Here is a 20,432-nt window from a genome sequence, read left to right on the forward strand (position 1 = left end):
ACTTTATCTTTCATACGATTATCGTAGTTTATCATTAATTTACAATTTAATTTTCTAAATAGTATGAAATTGTATATTAATTAATCTATTTTTAACATATTGTCGTTATATTAAAAATGCAAATTTTTACAAAATATTAAATTCGTAAATTTAAATATTCTGTGCAATATTGTCACGAAATTTAGATCCTCAGTCACCTCTTTAAAACTCTTACGGTTTTATATAGTAGAGCTTGTTATTATTACATGTAAGATAAAACGGTTTTTTGGTAAAATATATTTTACATAAATATTTACTTGATCTAATAAGTACAACTACTTTATAATGTAAACTTAACAAAAATAAAATTATCGCCTTTTTATTTTTTAGTTTTGCACTATTATTTCAGTTTGATTATTAATTTATAAACAGATTTATAGATCAATGCATTTTAAATGTATTTTTGTTTTATTAAAAATGCATTATGTAGAAGAGTTTCAAAAAAATAATGTATCTTTGGCTGATGTATTCAAATAATTTTTAGATGCTTATGAAACAATTTCGATTTTGAATTTCTTCTACATGCTGATGTTGCTTGATATAGTTTTATACTTGTTTATATCGTTTATTTTTTGTTATATGTTAGATAAGATCTATATGACAAATTTTGTTTTCCAAAATACTTTGTACTGATACTTATTGGATCTAAGAAGCATTATTTATGCTTAGCAAAATTTAAACGAATTACATTTATATGTCAATCGCTTTGCATATTTGGATAATAAAGTATAAACTACGTTATATACCGGTAAGTGAAAGTAAATTATACATTATTTAGACACATTTCACAGATGCACACACAAACATTTGTTTTCTATCATCTCAAAATATATACAATATATATAGTTGGCTACATATTTTCGTATATTATTAAAATAATTAAAATGCTCTTATCATTTATAATCACATTTGTTGGCATTTGTTAATACAATACAACTGTATAATATTTAAAAAAATATAATTTTTACAAATAATTACATGTTTGCAAGAATAACAAAGATAAAAATATGAAAAAGAATACGACACAAAGAAAGATTGCTTTTCTTTGTGAGATATTAAGTTATGAAATTGTAAATGAAGTTTTTTGTCAAAGTTTATCAGAATTATTACAGTTTTAGGAATGCGATATTTAATATGGAACATTTTAATAATAAATATTAATGATATATTATTTTTGTAACAAGATTTGCATAAATCTTATAAATTAATTTAAACTTACTAATACAAAAATTACTAAATTCACGCGTATGCTCGTGAATTTATTATATTTTAAAGATTGTTAATTTTTTTTTATATTGTTATTATTTATTAATTAAGACTATTATTATATTAAAAAAAATTTTTTAATTTGCTAATTCTTGAATTATTACATTTCTGTTGCATACTTATTTCATTATTTTGCTTTTTCAAACATGATCACACATAGATACACATAAATCGTGCATTTTGCAGATATACATAAAAGGATAATGCCTTATAGAGTGATTGAAATGACACGGACGAAAATGTTCGTACCTGAAGGTGAAGAACTTGCTAAACGTAAATATATAATAATAATTAATTTGTTACTAAAATACGACTATTTTTTATAGTTGCATATATATTATATAATATGTTTTTATTAAGATCTTCAAGATGGACTTAGGCAAAATTTCGAAGAGGCCACAGTTGAATGGGTCGATTGTCCGGATCTGACTCAAGAACCCTTTAATTTTACCGCACCTGGTAAAAAATATTTACTACATTTTAAAACAAATAGAATACAAATGTACAAAAATCAATTACATTATTAATTTAATGTTTTGCATAAATTATTTGTACTTATCTTCGACAAAATAATTTTTTTATTAATTTAAAAAAAAAAACATTTAAATGATAAGACATTGGTTACATGATTTTAGCAGCTTCTTTTGTCTAAAGCAAATAAATCATAAAGTCTCTTCAATACAATTATGGTTCAAACTGAAATAAAAATACTGATAAATTTCTTTTAAATGATACAGTTTATATATGTATATAGTGTCACATATTGTTTTGCCATTAAAAATTTTGGTCGTAATAAGTATAATAATTTAAAGATGAAGAAATAATTTAAAGATGTAATAATTTTAATTTAAACAATAAACAAACATGTAATTTATATTTAAAAGAAGTTTGCAATTGATCAACATTTTTATCAGCAATCATTAATTAGCACAAGAATAAAAATATTAATTTATTATTAATATTTTTTACTTATATTTAAAGATATCAAGCTATGGCAAACTGTTCTTAATTTTAAAATTCTTTTGGCACAATTTGCAATTTAAGTACGGAACTGTTTTGACGCACGTTAGGTTTTCTTCGCTTAAAATGATATAGATTAAATATTGTAATTTAATTATGAAAATCATTTTTTATATTTTTTTCTTGTTAGTGAATTTAGCATTTAATTTTCTGTTTGCTTGATCGATCTTTGAAATTACAGTTTTTATAAGCACTTGCTTAGTAATCGAGCCAAGAACAAAGACAGTTCCAAATTAATACATATTACATGATAATATAATGCACATATTACATGATTATATAAATCATCTTAAGCAATAGCTTACATATTTTTGTTACTTTTATAAATATAAACAAAATTTATTAAAAGTCTGCTTTTAAAACAATACATATTTGAAAAATGCATAAAAAGCCGATTTCTCCAATTTTAAGCTTAGAATATCGAACTCTTAAATATTTTGTATTAAAATAAAATATTTATTTTACAGGATTATGTGGTGATGAGATGCTATTGGAAATTGGTGGTATGTCGCAACTGTTTCCACGTCCGCGGAGAATGGTCACTAATAATTTCAGCGATATCTTAGAAAAAACATATTTTAGATACACTACTGACCACATTAATGCCTCAATAATCGGAGCTGGTATTGGTATACGACCGAATCTACAATTTGGCGAGGTATAAATTATCATAACTGTCGCACAAAACAGTATGTTAATCATTAATATTTCATTGTTATGTTTTCGTTATGCTAACTTTTAGTTATATATCATTAAGTATGTAATTTATTTATTATTTTGAATTATTATTTTTATTTTAATTTTATGTTACAAAACTGTTATAGCTTTTCGTAAACGCGTCATATTCACACTCACAAGTATCTGAAGATTCATACAATCTCAATAACCAAAGCCGCCTGGCGTTTCTGGATCGAGCAACGGGAAGATGTGCATTGGAATCAATAACTGATAACAGCAAACTTTTTTGCTATCCACATGGCAACTTCTTTATCAGCAGAGGGAAACCAGGAAAAGTCCTCAAAGTGCACGCTAAGAAATGTATTGATTCTCATTTTTTAATTTCAATGGAATCTATCCTTTATCGATACTCTGTTAATATTAATCCTGCTAAATTTATCGGTGAGTAACAGTGGAATGTATCTATTTACACACAAAGGAACTTAAAAATATTTCCTTTTGCTGATTTTCATGATATGTAAATACCACAAAACAATTAAAATTAAAAAGAACATCTTATCTTCTTAATTCTTTTAATATAAGTATTTCTTTCACTTTTTTAATGATAAAGAAGTTTATAAAATTTAATAGGCAATATATATTTTTATTATTTTATTACATTTTTATGATTTTGATTGTTATTTGGCCAAAATTAAATATATTTATGTGGTTGTTTCTATTTTTAAACAAATGAGAAAATATTTACAAAAAATATAAACATATACATAAAAAGATATGTACATATTTTTTTAAGGCTTTTTAAGATCATCTATGATTCGCAATAAAATTCAAAACTATTTGTATAATTTTGTGCTTAATTTTAATATATATTTTTGTATCCTGATATACATATATAGTATATGTATATTTTAATTTGTATTATATTTTGTGTGTTTAAAAACATTTTTTGTATTTTATATAACACACACAATATTAGACTTCTTTGTCTTAAAGTTTGTCGCAGATTATGTCTATTGATATAAGATTCATTTTACAATAAAGTTTGTCGTATTAAAAGAAATTAACACAGAAATGTAATGTAGCTTTTTCTATTTTTTCTACATAACAAGCTATATAAATTTTTTCATATTTATTCTTATAGGTTTAGGTGGTACATTTGTGATGAAAAATGGAAGAGCCAGAACGCACGTCATGCCATATTCTTGGAATCATCAATTAAATACGGGAGAAGATATTAATGATTGGCTTCATTATTCCGATTTAAAAGCACCTTTAGTAGCAGTTGGCACGTTTATTAGCAATAGTTCATATTATGAAAAAAGTTGTCAAAGTTCTGGTAGAATTGTAATGTCGATAAAATTAAAAAATTTAAAACAATATACTTCAATAAGGTTTAATAAGATTTATTTTCAGGGATATGCTCTTACTCAAAGCCATTTTCACGCCTATTCCTCTTGTGGGATAGGTGGACACTTTTACAAGGAAATCCATCCGATGAAAGAAGTAGAGTATTTGGGATATTTTAAGCCTGCGAGAATATTTACTCATTTAGATCCACAACCAAGACACGATGGATTGCAAGACTTTACCGATATCATGTTATTCTGGTGACCAATCGATATTGTTTGAATTTAATTTTAATGAGAACATTAATGGTAATGCGATTTATGCGTTGTTTTAAAAATATTTAACATATAATGTTAATTTATCTTTTTTTATAATATCTCATGTATTTTTTTTATAATTTATTATTATTCTTACTTTTATTTTTTTTTAATCTAGCAAAAAATATGCATTGTGTACTTATAGCTATAGCTCGATAAAATTCCAGTTTTTACTTTGAATTTAAAACGATGGGAAATAAAATATAAAAATTTGTATATCTGTTAAAATGAAATTATTATTAAATCAAATAATTATATCACTTTTTATTTCTCGATGATTTAACAAAATATGTTAGAAATATGCTTATATGTGATACAATATAGTAAAGAATATTTTAATCTTTCGTTAATAATAAATTACACACGCTTGTAAGGCTTCCAACATTCTATAATGTTTTTTATTAAATAAATTTCTGTAAATTTCTTTAAGTTGACATATCTTGTTTTATAGAATATAAATACTTTTTATATTGATAATAGTGTATTAAAATAATATTAACTTTATTATAGAAATCTCAATAAAATATAAAATTAAAATAATTTAAAAAAAATTTGTTTTTAAAAGTTATAAAAAATAAATACTTCTCCAAAATATTTATTACTTTAATACACATTGTTTTTTAGAATTATTAGAGTAAAGTAATCATGTAAATAATATATTACGTTCTATTTAAGAGAATATAAGAATAAATTCTAAAATTAATATTATTTTAATACGCTATTGCCAGTATTTAAAGAAAATATTTATAGAAAAATTTGTATTTTACAAAGATTTAATTTTTATCGATAATAATATGAAATACTCGTTGATAATCTTTAATTCTGTATATATTTTGTGTTTTGCGTACGTATCCTTTTTTGCCTTTGTATATCTGTATAGTGTAAGGTCTCTGGTAAATTAAAAATAATTGGTACTTTGATAACATATCAATAATTTGGCACGTTGTTAATATTCTTCAGTGCGATTATTCATTAATTTTTCTCACTTTATATTTCGTACGATTATCATGGTTTATCATTTATTTACAATTAAATTTTCTATAAAGTCGTATATTAATTAATTAATCTATTTTCAACATATCTTTGTTATATTAAAAATCCAAGTTTCTACAAAATAAGTTTAGGTTCGTAAATTTAAATATTCTGTGTAATATCACAAAATTTAGACCCTCAGTCATCTTTTCACGATTCTTACAATTTTTAATTTGTCTACAGCTTATTATTATCCGTAAAATAAAATGGTCTTTTGGCAAAATATATATTTTATATTAATATTTATTTGATCTAAAATGTATAGCGTCTATACCTATGTTTTTGATAATATAATATCAACAAAAATAGAAACAATCATCGGTTGTTTTTTATTTTTAATTTTGCACTATTATTGCAATTTAATCATTAATATATAAACAGACTTATGGATCAATGCATTTTAAATGTAGCTTTGTTTTATTAAAAATGCATTATGTAAACTTTCAAAAAATAATGTATCTTTGACTGGTAAATTTAAATAATTTTTAGATTTTCAAACAAATTTGATCTTTAATTTCTTCTTCATGATTGCTACAGTCTTTGTTTACATCGTTTGTTTTTATTATATGTCCGATAAGATACATACGACAAATTTTGTTTCCAAAATACTTTGTATCGATAATCACTGGATCTAAGAAGGATCATTTCTCTGCTTAGCTTTAAAATTTAAACGAGATACATTTATACGCCTTGCATATTTGTGTAATAAAGTATAGATTACGTTATATATACCGGTAAGTAAAAGTATTATACATTATTTAGACACATACACATATATTTGTTTTCTATCATCTTAAATACATATGTTGACCACATATATTTTATATTATTAAAATGTTCTTATCATTAATAATCACATTTGTTGATCAATGCTATACAGCTGTGTAATATTAAAAAAATAAAATCATTAATAATAAATATATTTTTGCAAAAAGCTAAAGATAGAAATATGAAAAAGAAAATACGACGTAAAGAAAGAGTGCTCTGATGCTTCTTTGCAAAGTTTTAAATTATAAAGTTATAAAAATTTTTTTGTTAAAGTGGAATTATCAGTTTTAAGAATGCTATATTTAATACAGAATATTTCAATACTAAATATTTAATGATATAATATTATTTTGTTTAGAGCAAATTTTTTAAAACAACGTATTTTTCAGAAACAATCTGTAATCTTTTATTAATCTTTTAATGTCAATTTAAACTTACCTAATACAACGTGTAAGCTTGAAAAATTATTATTTTTTAAAGAATGTTAATTTTTTTACAAAATATTGTTAATATTTATTAATTAAGACTATTATTATATTTAAAATAAATATTTTAATTTGCTTATTCCTGAATTATTACATTTCTGTTACATATTTATTTAATTATTTTGTAGTTTTTAAATACAATCAGACATAGATACACACAAATTGTGTATTTTGCAAACAGACATAAAACGATAATGTCTTTTCACTTAGTTGATTTATCAGAAACGGATATGTTTGTACCTGAAGGTGAAGAACTTGCTGAACGTAAATATATAAAAATAACATATATAAATAAATATATAAAAAATATAAAAATAATTTATTTATTTATTACTAAAATATAATTATTTTTTATATTTGCATATATATTATATATTATCATGGGTTTATTAAGGTTTACAAAATGGACTTGAGCAACATTTCGAAGAAGCCACAGTTGAATGGGTCGATTGTCCGGATCTGACTCAAGAACCTTTTTGTCTTACGTCATCAGGTAAAAAATATTTACTACATTCTAAAGTAAATATATACAAATATACATATATAATAAATTTAACTACTTCATTATTTTAATATTCTGCACAAATTATCAATACTTATTTACGACAAAATGAATAGTTTTTTTTTTTAAATTTGAGGATAACACTTGAACGATAGGTCATTGATTATATGATTTTAGCAACTTTTTTTTGTCTAAAACAAATAAATCATAAAGATTTTTATCAGTACAATTATAGTCCAAATTAAAATAAAAATGCAATTAAAATTCTTTTAAATACAGTTTATATACGTAGTGTTACATATTGTTTTCTCAATAAAAATTTTGATTGTAATAACTGTAATAATTTAAGAAAATGATTTAAACATATAATAATTTTAGTTTAGACAAGAAACAAACATGTAATTTATATTTAAGAAAAGTTTGAAATGGATCAATATTTTCATCAGAATTCATTTATCAGCACAAGAATAAAAATATCAATTTAATATTTTTTACTAATACTTAATGATATTAAGCTAATATGGCAAACTGTTCTTAATTTTAATTGAGTCAGGACAGAGACAGTTCAAGATAAACACATATTATATGATAATACATCATGTTAGGCAACAGCTTATAAATTTTCCTTATTTTTATAAATTTAAACACTTATATCACTTTATTTTTAAGATATTACATTTAAAAAACGCATCAAAAGTCGATTTTTCTTAATTTTGAGCTTAAAATATCAATCGTAAATATTTCACTAAAATAAAATATTTATTTTACAGGATTATGTGGTGATGAAATACTTTTGGAAATTGGTGGTATGTCGCAACTGTTTCCACGTCCGCAGGGAATGTTTAATTATTATTTCAGCGATATCTTAAAAGAAATATATTCTAGCCACACTAATGCTTTAATAATCGGAGCTGGTATTGGTATGCGACGAAACATGAAACAATTAAACGAGGTATAAATTATCATAACTGTCATACAAAACAGTATATTAATCATTAATCATTAACAGTATATTAATCCTTTATTGATATCTTTTCATTGTTCTGACTTTAATTTTTATATCATTAATTATATAATTTACTTATTATTAATTTTAATTTTATGTTAAAAAGCTGCTGTTTTTGTAAGCTGTTCAAATTTTATTATTTTATATTTACTTTACATTTTATATTTACTTTACATAGACGTTATTTTTGTTACAGTTGTTCGTAAACGCGTCATTTTGTCGCTCACGAGTATCTGTAGAATCATTCTTCTTCAACAACCGAAGCCGATTGGCATATCTAGATGAAGAAACGGGAGAATATGCAATAAATTTAATAACGGATGAGAACGAACTTTCTTGCTATCCACATGGCAACTTTTTCATCAGCGAAGGGAAACCGGGAAAAGTTCTTAAAGTGCAGGCTAAGAATTGTATTGGCTCTTACTTTTTAACAGCAATGCAGGATGCCCTTTATGGATACTCTCGTGATATGACTAAATTTGTAGGTGAGAAACAATGGAACGTATATATTTACACGCAAAGGAATTTAAAAATATTTCTTTTTGCTCACTTTTACGATATGTGAATATCGCAAAACAGCTAAAATTAAAAAGAATATCAGATCTTTTCTATTCTTTCAATTGAGATATTTTCTTCACTTTTTTAATGATAAAAAAACTTATAAAATTTAATAGACAATTCATATATTTATTATTTTATTACATTTCTATGATTTTGATGTTATTTGGCCAAAATTAAATATACTTTTGTAGTTGTTTCTGTTTTCATAAACTAATAAAAAAACATTTATAAAAAATATGTACGTATCTTTTTTAAGGCTTCTATAAATAATCTATGATTTGCAATGAAATCCAAAATAGAATTCTATTTATATTATTTTATGCTTTATTTTATATATACTTTGTATATACTTGTATCTTGATATACATATAGTATATGTTTAGTTTAATTTGCGTATATTTTGAGTGTTTAAAAATATTTTTTGTTTTATAACATAATATTAATAAATAGATTTTTCTAAATTAAATTTTGTCGCAGATATAAGATTCTATTTACAATAAAAATTGTCGTGGTAAGAGGAGTCAACATAGAGATGTAATATAGCTTTTTCTATTTTTTTTCTGCATAAAAAGTTGTAAATATAAATTTTTTTATATTTATTTTCGTAGGTTTAGGTGGTACATTCGTGATGAAAAGTGGAACAGCCTTAGCTCATATCATACCATCTTCTTGGAATGATGAATTAAAAACAGCAAAAGATATTAACAATTGGCTTCATTATTGTCACCTGGAAGCACCTGTAATAGCAGTCGGAACGCTTATTAACGATAGCTCGTATTATGAAAAATCTTGTGAAAATGCTGGTGAAAATGTAATGTCAATGTTTAAAAATTAAAAATAATATTACATAAAATTAAAAATATACTTTAATAAATATTGATATGATTTATTTTCAGGCATATGGACTTACTCAAAGTCATTTCCACGTCTACTCCATGTTTGCCATGTCTTTTCCTGGGAAAGGTGGACATTTTCACAGGGAAATTGAACCGAAGAGTGAAGTAGAGTATTTAGGATATTTTAAGCCTGCGAAAATGTTTTATCACATAAATTCGCAACCCAGATTCGATGGACTGCAAGACTTTACCAATATCATGTCATACTGATGATCAATAGACACTGTTTAAATTCGATTTTAATTAGAACATTAATGGTAATGCGATTTATGTGTTGTTTTAAAAATATTTGAAAATATAATTTATCCTTTTTCTTATAATATCCCATGTATCCTTTTTTATACTTTATTATTAATCCTTAGTTTTATTTCTTTTAATGTAACAAAAAATAGACATTGTGTATTTGTAGCTATAGCTTAATAAAATTCCAGTTCTTACATTAAATTTAAAATGATGCGAGATTAAATATAAAATATTTGTATATCCATTTAAATGAAATTACTATTAAATTAAACTTTTTATTATATCACTTTTCCTTTCTCGAGGATTCAACAAAATATGTTAGAAATATGCTTATATTTGACTATGTGACTCAGTATAGTAAAAAATATTTCAATCTATCATTAATAATATTATACATGTTAAGACTTCCAACATTATAATTTCTTTTTTGATTATAATAAATAAATTTCTGTAATCTTCTTTAAGTTGACATATCTTGTTCTGTAGACTTTAAATATTTTCCTCATTGACAATAGCGTATTAAAATAATATTAATTTTATTATAAAAATTGCAATAAAATATAAAATTAAAATAAATTTAAAATAAAATTAATTACAAAAAATGTTAATATTTATTACTGCTATTATCCGTTAATTTTACTCACTTTACATTTCATATGATTATCGCAGTTTATTATTAATTTACAATTAAATTTTCCATAAAGTCTTATTCTCTATAGCTCTTATATTAAATAATCAATTTTCAACATATTATTGTTATATTAAAATGTAAGTTTTTATAAAATAATTTTAGGTTTGTAAGTTTAAATATTCTGTGTATCACAAAATTTAAATTTTTAGTCACTTTTTTATGACTCATACGGTTTTATATTTGTCTAAAGATTGTTATTATTACATAAAAGATAAAACAATCTTTTGGCAAAATATATATTTTATATTGAATATATATTTATTTGATCTAAAAGTATATCGTCTATAACTTTACGTCTTCCATAATATCAATAAAAGAAACAATCATCGCCTGTTAATGTTTTTTACTTTTAGTTTCGCACTATTATTGCAGTTATTAATTTATAAACAGATTTATAGATCAATGCATTTTAAATGTATCTTTGTTTTATTAAAAATGCTTTATGTAAACTTTCAAAAAATAATGTATTTTTGACTGATAAATTCAAATAATTTTTGAATTCTTATAAAACAATTTTGGTCTTCAATTTCCTTCTTATGATTGCTACAGTCTTATATTTGTTTGCATCGCTTGTTTTTATTATATGTCAGATAAGACACACATTTTGTTTTCAAAATATTTTGTATCGATAATCACTGGATCTAAGAAGCATTATTTCTGCTTAGCAAAATTTAAACAAGCTACATTCATATGTCAATCGCTTCGTATATTTGTGTAATAAAGTATAGACTACATTATATATACTGGTAAGTACATTATTTAAACACATTTCACAGACACCTATACATATTTTGTTTTCTATTATCTTAAAATACATACGTTGGCTACATATTTTTGTAAATTATTAAAATAATTATTAATATGCTCTTATCATTAATAATCACATCTGTTAGCCAATACAATACAGCTGTGTAATATTTAAAAAATTAAAATTATTAATAATAATTACATGTTTGCAAAAAAAGGTAAAGATAGAAATGTGAAAAAGAAAATAAGACACAAAAAAGAGTGCTCTTCTTTGCAAGATATTAAATTATAAAGTTATAAAAATTTTTTTTGTCAAAGTAAAATTATCAGTTTTAGGAATGCTATATTTAATATAGAATATTTCAATAATAAATATTTAAAGATATAATATTATTTTGTTTAGCGCAAACATTTTTCTAAAACAATATATTTTTCTTAAACAATCTGCATTAATCTTTTAAATCAATTTAAACTTATCTAATACAACGCATAAGCTCGTAAAATTATTATTTTTTAAAGTATGTCAATTTTTCTTAAAATATGGTTAATATTTATTAATTTTATTGGTATATATTTATTAATTTTTAAGACTATTATTATATTTAAAAATATATTTTAATTTGCTGATTTCTAAATTATTACATTTCTGTTGCATACTTATTTAATTATTTTGTATTTTTTAAAGACAGTCAGACATAGATATACACAAATTGTGTATTTTGCAAACAGACATAAAACGATAATGTCTCTTCACTTTGTTGATTTATCAGAAACGCAAATGTTCGTACCTGAAGGTGAAGAACTTGCTAAACGTAAATATATAAAAATAATTAACTTATTTATTACAAAAATATAATTATTTTTTATACTTGCATATATATTATATATTATCATGCATTTATTAAGGTTTACAAAATGGACTTAAGCAACATTTCAAAAAAGCCACAGTTGAATGGATTGAGTGTCCGGATCTGACTCAAGAACCTTTTAATCTTGCCGCACCTGGTAAAAAATATTTACATTTTAAAGCAAAAATACACAAATATACAAAATTGATTAATTTATTTAATATTTTGCATAAATTTTTAGTACTTATTTACAAATAAATACATCGTTTTATTATAAATTTGAAGAAAAAAACATTTAAATGATAAGTCATTGGTTACATGATTTTAGCAGCATATCATTGATCTTTTTTGTCTGAAGCAAATATATTATAAAGATTCTTATCAATACAATTATGGTCCAAATTAAAATAAAAATATTATTAAAATTCTTTTAAATGACATATAGTGTCACATATTGTTTTCTCATTAGAAATTTTGATAATAACTATAATAATTTAAGAAAATGATTTAAAGATATATTAATTTTAATTTAAACAATAAACAGATATATAATTTATATTTCAAAAAAGTTTGAAATTGGTGAATAGTTATTGGTAGAAAGTTTGAATATTTTTTCAGAAATTATTAACTATCACAAGAATAAAAATATCAATTTAATATTTTTTATTCACATTCAAAGCTATCAAGCTAATATAGTAAACTGTTCTTAATTTTAAAATGTTCTTTTGGCACAACTTGCAATTAAGATACAGATCTTAATGCATGTTACATTTTCTCCGCTTAAAAAAATATAAATTAAATATATGATTAATTATAAAATTTATTTTCTCTTATTTTTTTGCTTGTTAATGAATTAAACATTCATCTTCTCGTCTGTTTTTATCGACTTTTAAAATAACAGTTTTTATAACAGTTTACTTAACAATCGAGCCAAGAACAAAGACGGTTCAAAATAAATATTTATTACATCATAATATATCATGTTAGGCAATAGCTTATAAATTTTTGTTACTTTCATAAATTTAAACAAAATTTGTTAGAAGTTTATTTTTAGGACGCTATACATACATTTAAAAAAATTTATAAAAACTCCATTTTTTCAATTTTAGGTTTAGAATATCGGTTCTTTAAATATTTCGTACTAAAATAAAATATTTATTTTACAGGATTATGTGGTGATGAGACACTTTTGGAAATTGGTGGTATGTCGCAATTGTTTCCACGTCCCCGGAAAATGTTCAATTATTATTTCAGCGATATCTTAAAAGAAATATATTCTAGCCACACTAATACCTTAGTAATCGGAGCTAGTATTGGTATGCGACCAAATCAACAATTAGGCGAGGTATAAATTATCATAATTTTAACACAAAACGTATATATTAATCATTAATCTTTATTGCTTTTATTATTCTGACTTTTATTTAAATATTATTAATAATATAATTTACTTAATATTAATTTTAATTTTATGCTACAAAGCTGCTATTTTTGGAAGCTGGTAAAATTTTATCATTGTATATTTATTTTATTTACACAGACGTTATTTCTTTTGTCATAGCTTTTCGTGAACGCGTCATTTTATCGTCCACAAGTATCTGCAGATTCATTCTACCTCAACAACCAAAGCCGTTTGGCATTTTTTAATCAAGCAACGAGAAAGTGCGCCCTGGAATCAATAACTGATAAGAGCGATCTTGCTTGCTATCCACATGGCAACTTTTTTATCAGCGAAGGGAAACCGGGAAAGGTTCTTAAAGTGCATGCTAAGAACTGTATTGATTTTCATTTTTTGACAGCAATGCAGTGTGTCCTTTCTCAATATTCTGTTGATATTCCTCCTAGTTTTGTCGGTAAGTAATAGTGAAATGTATATATTTACAGACAGAAGAACTTAAAAATATTCCCCTTTGCTGACTTTCGATATTCACGATGTAAATATTGCAAAACAACTAAAATTAAAAAGAATATTTTATCTCTTCTATTCTTTTAATTTAGGTTTTTTCGCTTTTTTAATGATAAAGAAACATAAAATTTAATAGGCAATCCATATTTTTATTATTTTATTACATTTCTATGATTTTGATGTTATTTGACCAAAATTAAATATACTTATGGGATTGTTTTTATTTTTAACCAAATGAGAAAACATTTATAAAAAATATATACATATCTTTTTTAAGGCTTTTTTTAGACCATCTATGATTCACCACAAAATTCAAAACAGAATTCTATTTATATTATTTTATGCATTATTTTAAGGGATATACTTGTATTCTATATATATATATTTTAGTTTGTATATATTTTGTGTGTTCAAAAATATTTTTTGTATTTTATATAACACATAATATTAATAAATAGATGTCTCTGTCTTGAATTTTGTCACAGATTAGGTTTATTAATATAAGATACTTTTTACAGTAAAGTTCGTTGTGTGGAATTAAGATGTAATAATGTAGCTTTTTCTATTTTTTTCTGCATAACAAGCTATACATATGAATTTTTTCATATTTCTCATAGGCTTAGGTGGTATATTTTTGATGAAAAAAGGAATAGCCAGAACCCACGTTATGCCATATTCTTGGGATAATCAATTAAAAACAGCAAAAAATATTAATAATTGGCTTCATTATTCTGACTTAAACGCACCTTTAGTAGCAGTTGGCACGCTTATTAGCGATAGCTCATATTATGAAAAATCTTGTCAACGTTCTGGTAGAAATGTAATGTCAATGCTTAAAAATTAAAAGCAATATACTTCAATAAGGACTAATGATATTTATTTTCAGGGATATGGGCTTACTCAAAGCCATTTCCACACTTATTCCTCTAATGGGACAGGTGGACACTTTCATACAGAAATCCAATTGACGAAAGCAGTAGAGTATTTTGGATATTTTAAGCCTGCGAAAATATTTTATCATATGGATCCACATCTTAGATACGATGGATTGCAAGACTTTACCGATATCATGGTATACTGGTGATCAATCGACACTGATTGAATTCGATTTTAATTAGAACAGTAATGGTAATGCGACTTATGCGTTGTTTTAAAAATATTTATAAATATAATATTTAATTTATGTTTTTTCTTTATAATATCTTATCTATCTTTTTTATAATTTATTCTTATATCATTTTTTCTAATCTACCAAAGAAATGGACATTGTGTATTTATAACTGTAGCTTGATAAAATTCTACTTTTTACATTGAATTTCGAACGATTGGAGATTAAATATGAAAATTTGTATATTCATTCAAATGAAATTATTATTAAATCGTTATATCACTTTTTCCTTCTCGAAGATTTACCAAAATATGTTAGAAATCTGCTTACATATGATACAATATAGTAAAAAATATTTCAATCTACCTTTAATAATATTACGCATATTTATAAGACTTCCAACATTGTAATTTTTTTTTGACTAAATAAAATTCTATAAATTCCTTTAAGTTTCGTATTTTGTTTTGTAGATTGTAAATATTTTCTGTATTGACAATAGCTTCTGAATTAAAAATAATATTCTATTATAAAAATCACGATAAAATACAAAACTAAAATAGTTTTAAAATTAATTACAAAGAAAGTTATGAAAAATAAACTTCTTAAAAATATTTATTACTTTAGTACGCATTTTAAAGTGTATGCTTTTTAAAGTTACTAAATTAATTATGTAAATAACATATTACGGTCTTTTAAGAAAATATAAAGATAAATTCTGAAATTAATATTATTTTAATACGCTATTGCAATATTAAAAAAAAATATATTTATGGAAAAAATTTATATTTTACAAAGCTTTAATGTTTATCGATAATAGTACGAGATAATTGTCGAAAATCTCTAAATTCTATGTATATTTTGTGTTTCGTGTATGTGTACTCTCTTTTCTTTGTATATCTTCTTTGCGTAGTGTAAAGTATTTGGTAGATTGATTAAAAATAATTGCTACTTTAATAACATAATATTAATAAATTGGTACGCTGTTAATATTTACTACGATTATCTATTAATGTTTCTTACTTTATATTTTGTACGATTGTCGCAGTTTATCATTAATTTACAATTAAATTTTCTATAAAGTTGTATATTAATTAATCTATTTTCAACATATCTTTGTTATATTAAAATAATGCAAATTTCTACAAAATAATTTATTTTTGGTTCGTAAATCCAAATATTCTGTGTAATATCAAATTTAGATCCTCAGTCATCTTTTCATCATTATTACGGTTTCAATATTTGTCTACAGCATGTTATTATTAAATGTAAGTTAAACAGTTTTTTGGCAAAATATAAATTTTATATTGATAATTATTTGATTTAAAAAATATAGCGTCTACAACTGCGTCTTTGATAATATCAAGTAAAGTAGAAACGATCATTGTCTGTTAATGTATTTTTTATTTTATCGCACTATTATTGCAATTTGATCATTAATTTATAAACAGAATTATAGGTCAATGCATTTTTAATGTATCTTTGTTTTATTGAAAACGCATTATGTAAATTTTCAAAAAATAATGTTTTTTTGGCTGGTGAATTTAAATAATTTTTAGATTCTTATGAAAACAATTTTGCTCTTTAATTTCTTCTTCACGATTGCTACAGTCTTATATTTGTTTACATTGTTTTTATTATATGTCAGATAAGACACAAAAGACAAATTTTGTTTCCAAAATACTTTGTATCGATATTCATTGGATCTAAGAAACATCATTTTTGCTTAGCAAAATTCAATCGAGTTACCATTACACGTCAATCGCTTTGCATATCTGTGTAATAAATTGTAGATTACATTTTATATATATATATATATCGGTAAGTAAAAGTATTATACATTATTTAGATAAGTATGTCACAGACATACGTACACACACGTTTCTATTATTTTGAAATGTATGTTAGCTACTTTTGTAAATGATTAAAATAGTCATTAAAAGTGCTCTTAGCATTAATAATCACATTTGTTTGCAAAGCAGTGCATAGCTGAGTAATATTTTGAAATAGAATCTTCGTAAATATCTACATGCTATTAAAAAGGATAAAAATAAAATAATGAAAAAGAAAAAACGACACAAAAAGCGCACTTCTCTATGTAAGAAGTCTTTTTATGTTAAAGTGAGAAAAATTAGCCGTTATAAAAAAATTGATATTGAGTATCTTGATAATAAAAATTTAAATAAGTACTGCAAATATATTGTTTAATAAATTTTGCATAAAAGTTATTTAATTTAAAATTATTTAATATAATATGTAAGTGAACTTATCGACTTTTGAAACTCGTTAAAATTGCTTCATGCAATATTATTTTCAAATAATTAAAAATTTATTATCATTAAAATAACTATAATTATCTGATGCTTGAATTACTACATCCTTGTTGACTACTTATTTAACAATTTTGTGCTTTGTATATACATCCATACACAATTTTATATTATATTAGCAGATATATGACAATAATGCATAACAATCCCCCAATATTTTCAACGAGAAAAATCGATTTGTTTGTACCTGAACGTGAAGAGCTTGCTTCAGGTAAATATAAAATAATTGTTATTTAATTTGTAATGAAAACATAATTATTATTACATATATTTCACGCACATTCAGTTTTACAAAATGGACTTAGGTACCATTTTGTAGAGGCTACAGTCGAATGGGTGGATTGTCCTGATCTGACTCAAGAACCTTTTAATCTTGCCACATCAGGTAAAAAATATTTAAAAATTACTATCAATATATAAATTAAAAAAGAATTAATAATTTTTTGTAAAGATTATTAAAAATAATGAGATTCTTTTCTCTCATTTTGTATTTACAAGTGCATCAAATATGTAGAATTTTTTTACATCATAAACAATGTATATTTTCGTTGCTTTTATGGAGTTTGATAAAATTACTTGAAAATTTGTTCTTGAGATTTTAAACATCTAAAAAATTCAAGAAAAGTCAACTTACATTAAGATAAACTATTTATTTATAGGATTATGTGGTAATGCGGTAATTTTCGAAATGAGTGGTATGTCGTACCTGTTTCCATCCCCGAAATCGGATTTCATGTACAATATTAAAAGGATTATAAAAGAAATTTATAATATATCCAATAATGGCTTGATCATTGGTGCAAGTATTGGTCTACGTCTACGACAACAACAGTTTATTCAATTAGGCGATGTATATATTATCGAAACTTTTATGCAAAATGGAATATTAACCATTGTGCTTTATTGTCATTTTAGCTTTGTTTTGATTTCTATTTATTTATCATTAATTTTAATTATATGCTATAACACTGATAATTCATAAAGTTATTAAAGTTTCATTCTTTTATATTTACTTTACACGAACGCTATTTTTGTATAGCTTATTATGAACGCATCATTCTCACGAGTAACCGAAAATGATATAGAAATAATAAACAAAAGCCGCCTTGCATTTCTCGATGAAACAACAGGAAGATGTGCATTAGAGTCGATAATTAATTCCGATCCTCATTGCTATCCACACGGCAATTTTTTCATTAGTGAAGGAAAGCCGGGACAGGTTCTTAAAGTGCGGGCTAAGAAACGCATTGGTTTGCAATTTTTAACGGCATTACAGTATTCACTTGAGAAGAAATACTCCAGTGGTATTTATCCAAAACTAATCGGTGAGAGAAATAATATAATCAAATATTTTGTTTATATAACAGAAAAATTTTACCAATTCTAATAAACAGTACATCTAATTTTGAACAAGAGTCAAGATTTATCAATCAAACTATAGATAAACGTTTCCTTTTTTTTATCGCAGGCTTAGGTGGCACATTTGTGATGAAAAGTGGAATAGCAAGGCACCACGTTTTGCCGTATCAATGGAGTAACACGTTAACAAACGCAAGAAGTATTCGTAACTGGCTTCGTTATTTTGACTTAAAGGCACCCTTGGTAGCGATTGGCACGCTTCTCAGCGGTGTCGAGAGTTACGAAGATGCTTGTGAACTTTCTGGTCTAGATGTAATGTCAAAATGCTTAAAAATTAAAGGAAATGTAATCATAAGTATTTATAAGCTGTTTTTTTAGGTATATGGACTTACTGATATCCATTTTCACGCTTTTTCCTCTAACGGATCGGCAGGTGGACACTTTTATACAGATCTCGAATCCATGGATCCAGTAGAATATTTGGGATATTTTTATCCTGCGAGAATATTTAATCATGTCGATCCACGACCTAGTTGCGGTGAACTGATAAATTTTAACGATATAATGCCAAGACGATCATCTCATAATTTTAATTAGAATAGTATTACTGATGCAATTATTGATTTGTTGTTCATAAATTTTAATGTTAATTTATATAGCTTTTCTTTAAGATATCTTACGTATTTTTCTTTTTCATATTTTATATACATATTATATTTTTTTTCATTTTTATTTTTCTATTTTAGCAGCTATTTTATATTTTTGTATTATGTCTTTTAAATATTTTTTTTATTATTATAAAAGATCTATTATTAGTTGCAAATTATAAAATGAATTTATTAATCAAGACAATAATTAACTGTAAAAAAATTATTATGAAAATAATATATTAAAATATTCCTTCTATGTGATATATTAGTATATATTATTATTTTATTATTATATCCATATATTTCTATTGTTGTATTTTTGAAGAAAAGATTATTTTTTGATTTTAATTATATAAATTTATGATTTTTAATAAGTTACATGTTCGTTAAATTAAAAATTCTGAATAATTTGTGATGCGCTTCTTCTTGTCATATATTAATATATAACTTCGTCATATATTAATATTAAATTTGAATATTTTTTACATGTCTTAGTATATTTTTATATGTTATTACACGATTCAAGAAAATTATTTTTATTGAAAAGATATTTCAATCATTAATAATGTTAAACAATTTATAACACATTTTCAATACTGCGCTTTTTTGAAATTCTAAATAAATTTTTATAAACTT

General features: G+C 23.6%; 4 protein-coding genes across 6 annotated transcripts; all 4 read left to right on the forward strand.

Annotated features, from left to right (window-relative positions):
- Nucleotides 1–623: 623 nt before the first annotated feature.
- Nucleotides 624–5,027, forward strand: LOC126849635 (ester hydrolase C11orf54 homolog). The gene is made up of 7 exons (XM_050591649.1): nt 624–787; nt 1,492–1,578; nt 1,666–1,764; nt 2,793–2,983; nt 3,150–3,444; nt 4,145–4,347; nt 4,417–5,027. Exons 2-7 carry the CDS (start codon nt 1,509–1,511, stop codon nt 4,612–4,614), a joined length of 1,056 nt encoding a protein of 351 aa, XP_050447606.1. The 5' UTR covers nt 624–787; nt 1,492–1,508; the 3' UTR covers nt 4,615–5,027.
- Nucleotides 5,028–6,294: 1,267 nt separating this feature from the next.
- Nucleotides 6,295–10,577, forward strand: LOC126849636 (ester hydrolase C11orf54 homolog). The gene is made up of 7 exons (XM_050591651.1): nt 6,295–6,433; nt 7,081–7,216; nt 7,347–7,445; nt 8,225–8,406; nt 8,657–8,945; nt 9,630–9,832; nt 9,918–10,577. Exons 2-7 carry the CDS (start codon nt 7,147–7,149, stop codon nt 10,125–10,127), a joined length of 1,053 nt encoding a protein of 350 aa, XP_050447608.1. The 5' UTR covers nt 6,295–6,433; nt 7,081–7,146; the 3' UTR covers nt 10,128–10,577.
- Nucleotides 10,578–11,452: 875 nt separating this feature from the next.
- LOC126849637 (ester hydrolase C11orf54 homolog) lies at nt 11,453–15,850 on the forward strand. Of its 3 annotated transcripts, none has more exons than XM_050591652.1 (7): nt 11,453–11,597; nt 12,284–12,410; nt 12,505–12,603; nt 13,613–13,791; nt 14,008–14,299; nt 14,970–15,172; nt 15,239–15,850. In XM_050591652.1, the coding sequence occupies exons 2-7, from the start codon at nt 12,341–12,343 to the stop codon at nt 15,434–15,436; spliced, it is 1,041 nt and encodes a 346-aa protein (XP_050447609.1). In that variant the 5' UTR covers nt 11,453–11,597; nt 12,284–12,340; the 3' UTR covers nt 15,437–15,850. The 3 variants fall into 3 exon arrangements, with proteins under 3 accessions (XP_050447609.1, XP_050447610.1, XP_050447611.1); XM_050591653.1 differs by having other exon boundaries at nt 11,511–11,597; nt 12,288–12,410; XM_050591654.1 differs by lacking the exon at nt 12,284–12,410 and having other exon boundaries at nt 11,530–11,597.
- Nucleotides 15,851–17,922: 2,072 nt separating this feature from the next.
- Nucleotides 17,923–19,998, forward strand: LOC126849585 (ester hydrolase C11orf54-like). Its single transcript, XM_050591547.1, has 6 exons — nt 17,923–17,998; nt 18,074–18,172; nt 18,447–18,637; nt 18,827–19,112; nt 19,256–19,458; nt 19,525–19,998. The coding sequence occupies exons 1-6, from the start codon at nt 17,923–17,925 to the stop codon at nt 19,741–19,743; spliced, it is 1,074 nt and encodes a 357-aa protein (XP_050447504.1). The 3' UTR covers nt 19,744–19,998.
- Nucleotides 19,999–20,432: the final 434 nt, after the last annotated feature.

The sequence above is a fragment of the Cataglyphis hispanica genome, chromosome 5 (genome assembly GCF_021464435.1).
Source record: "Cataglyphis hispanica isolate Lineage 1 chromosome 5, ULB_Chis1_1.0, whole genome shotgun sequence".
Taxonomy (NCBI): domain Eukaryota; kingdom Metazoa; phylum Arthropoda; class Insecta; order Hymenoptera; family Formicidae; genus Cataglyphis; species Cataglyphis hispanica.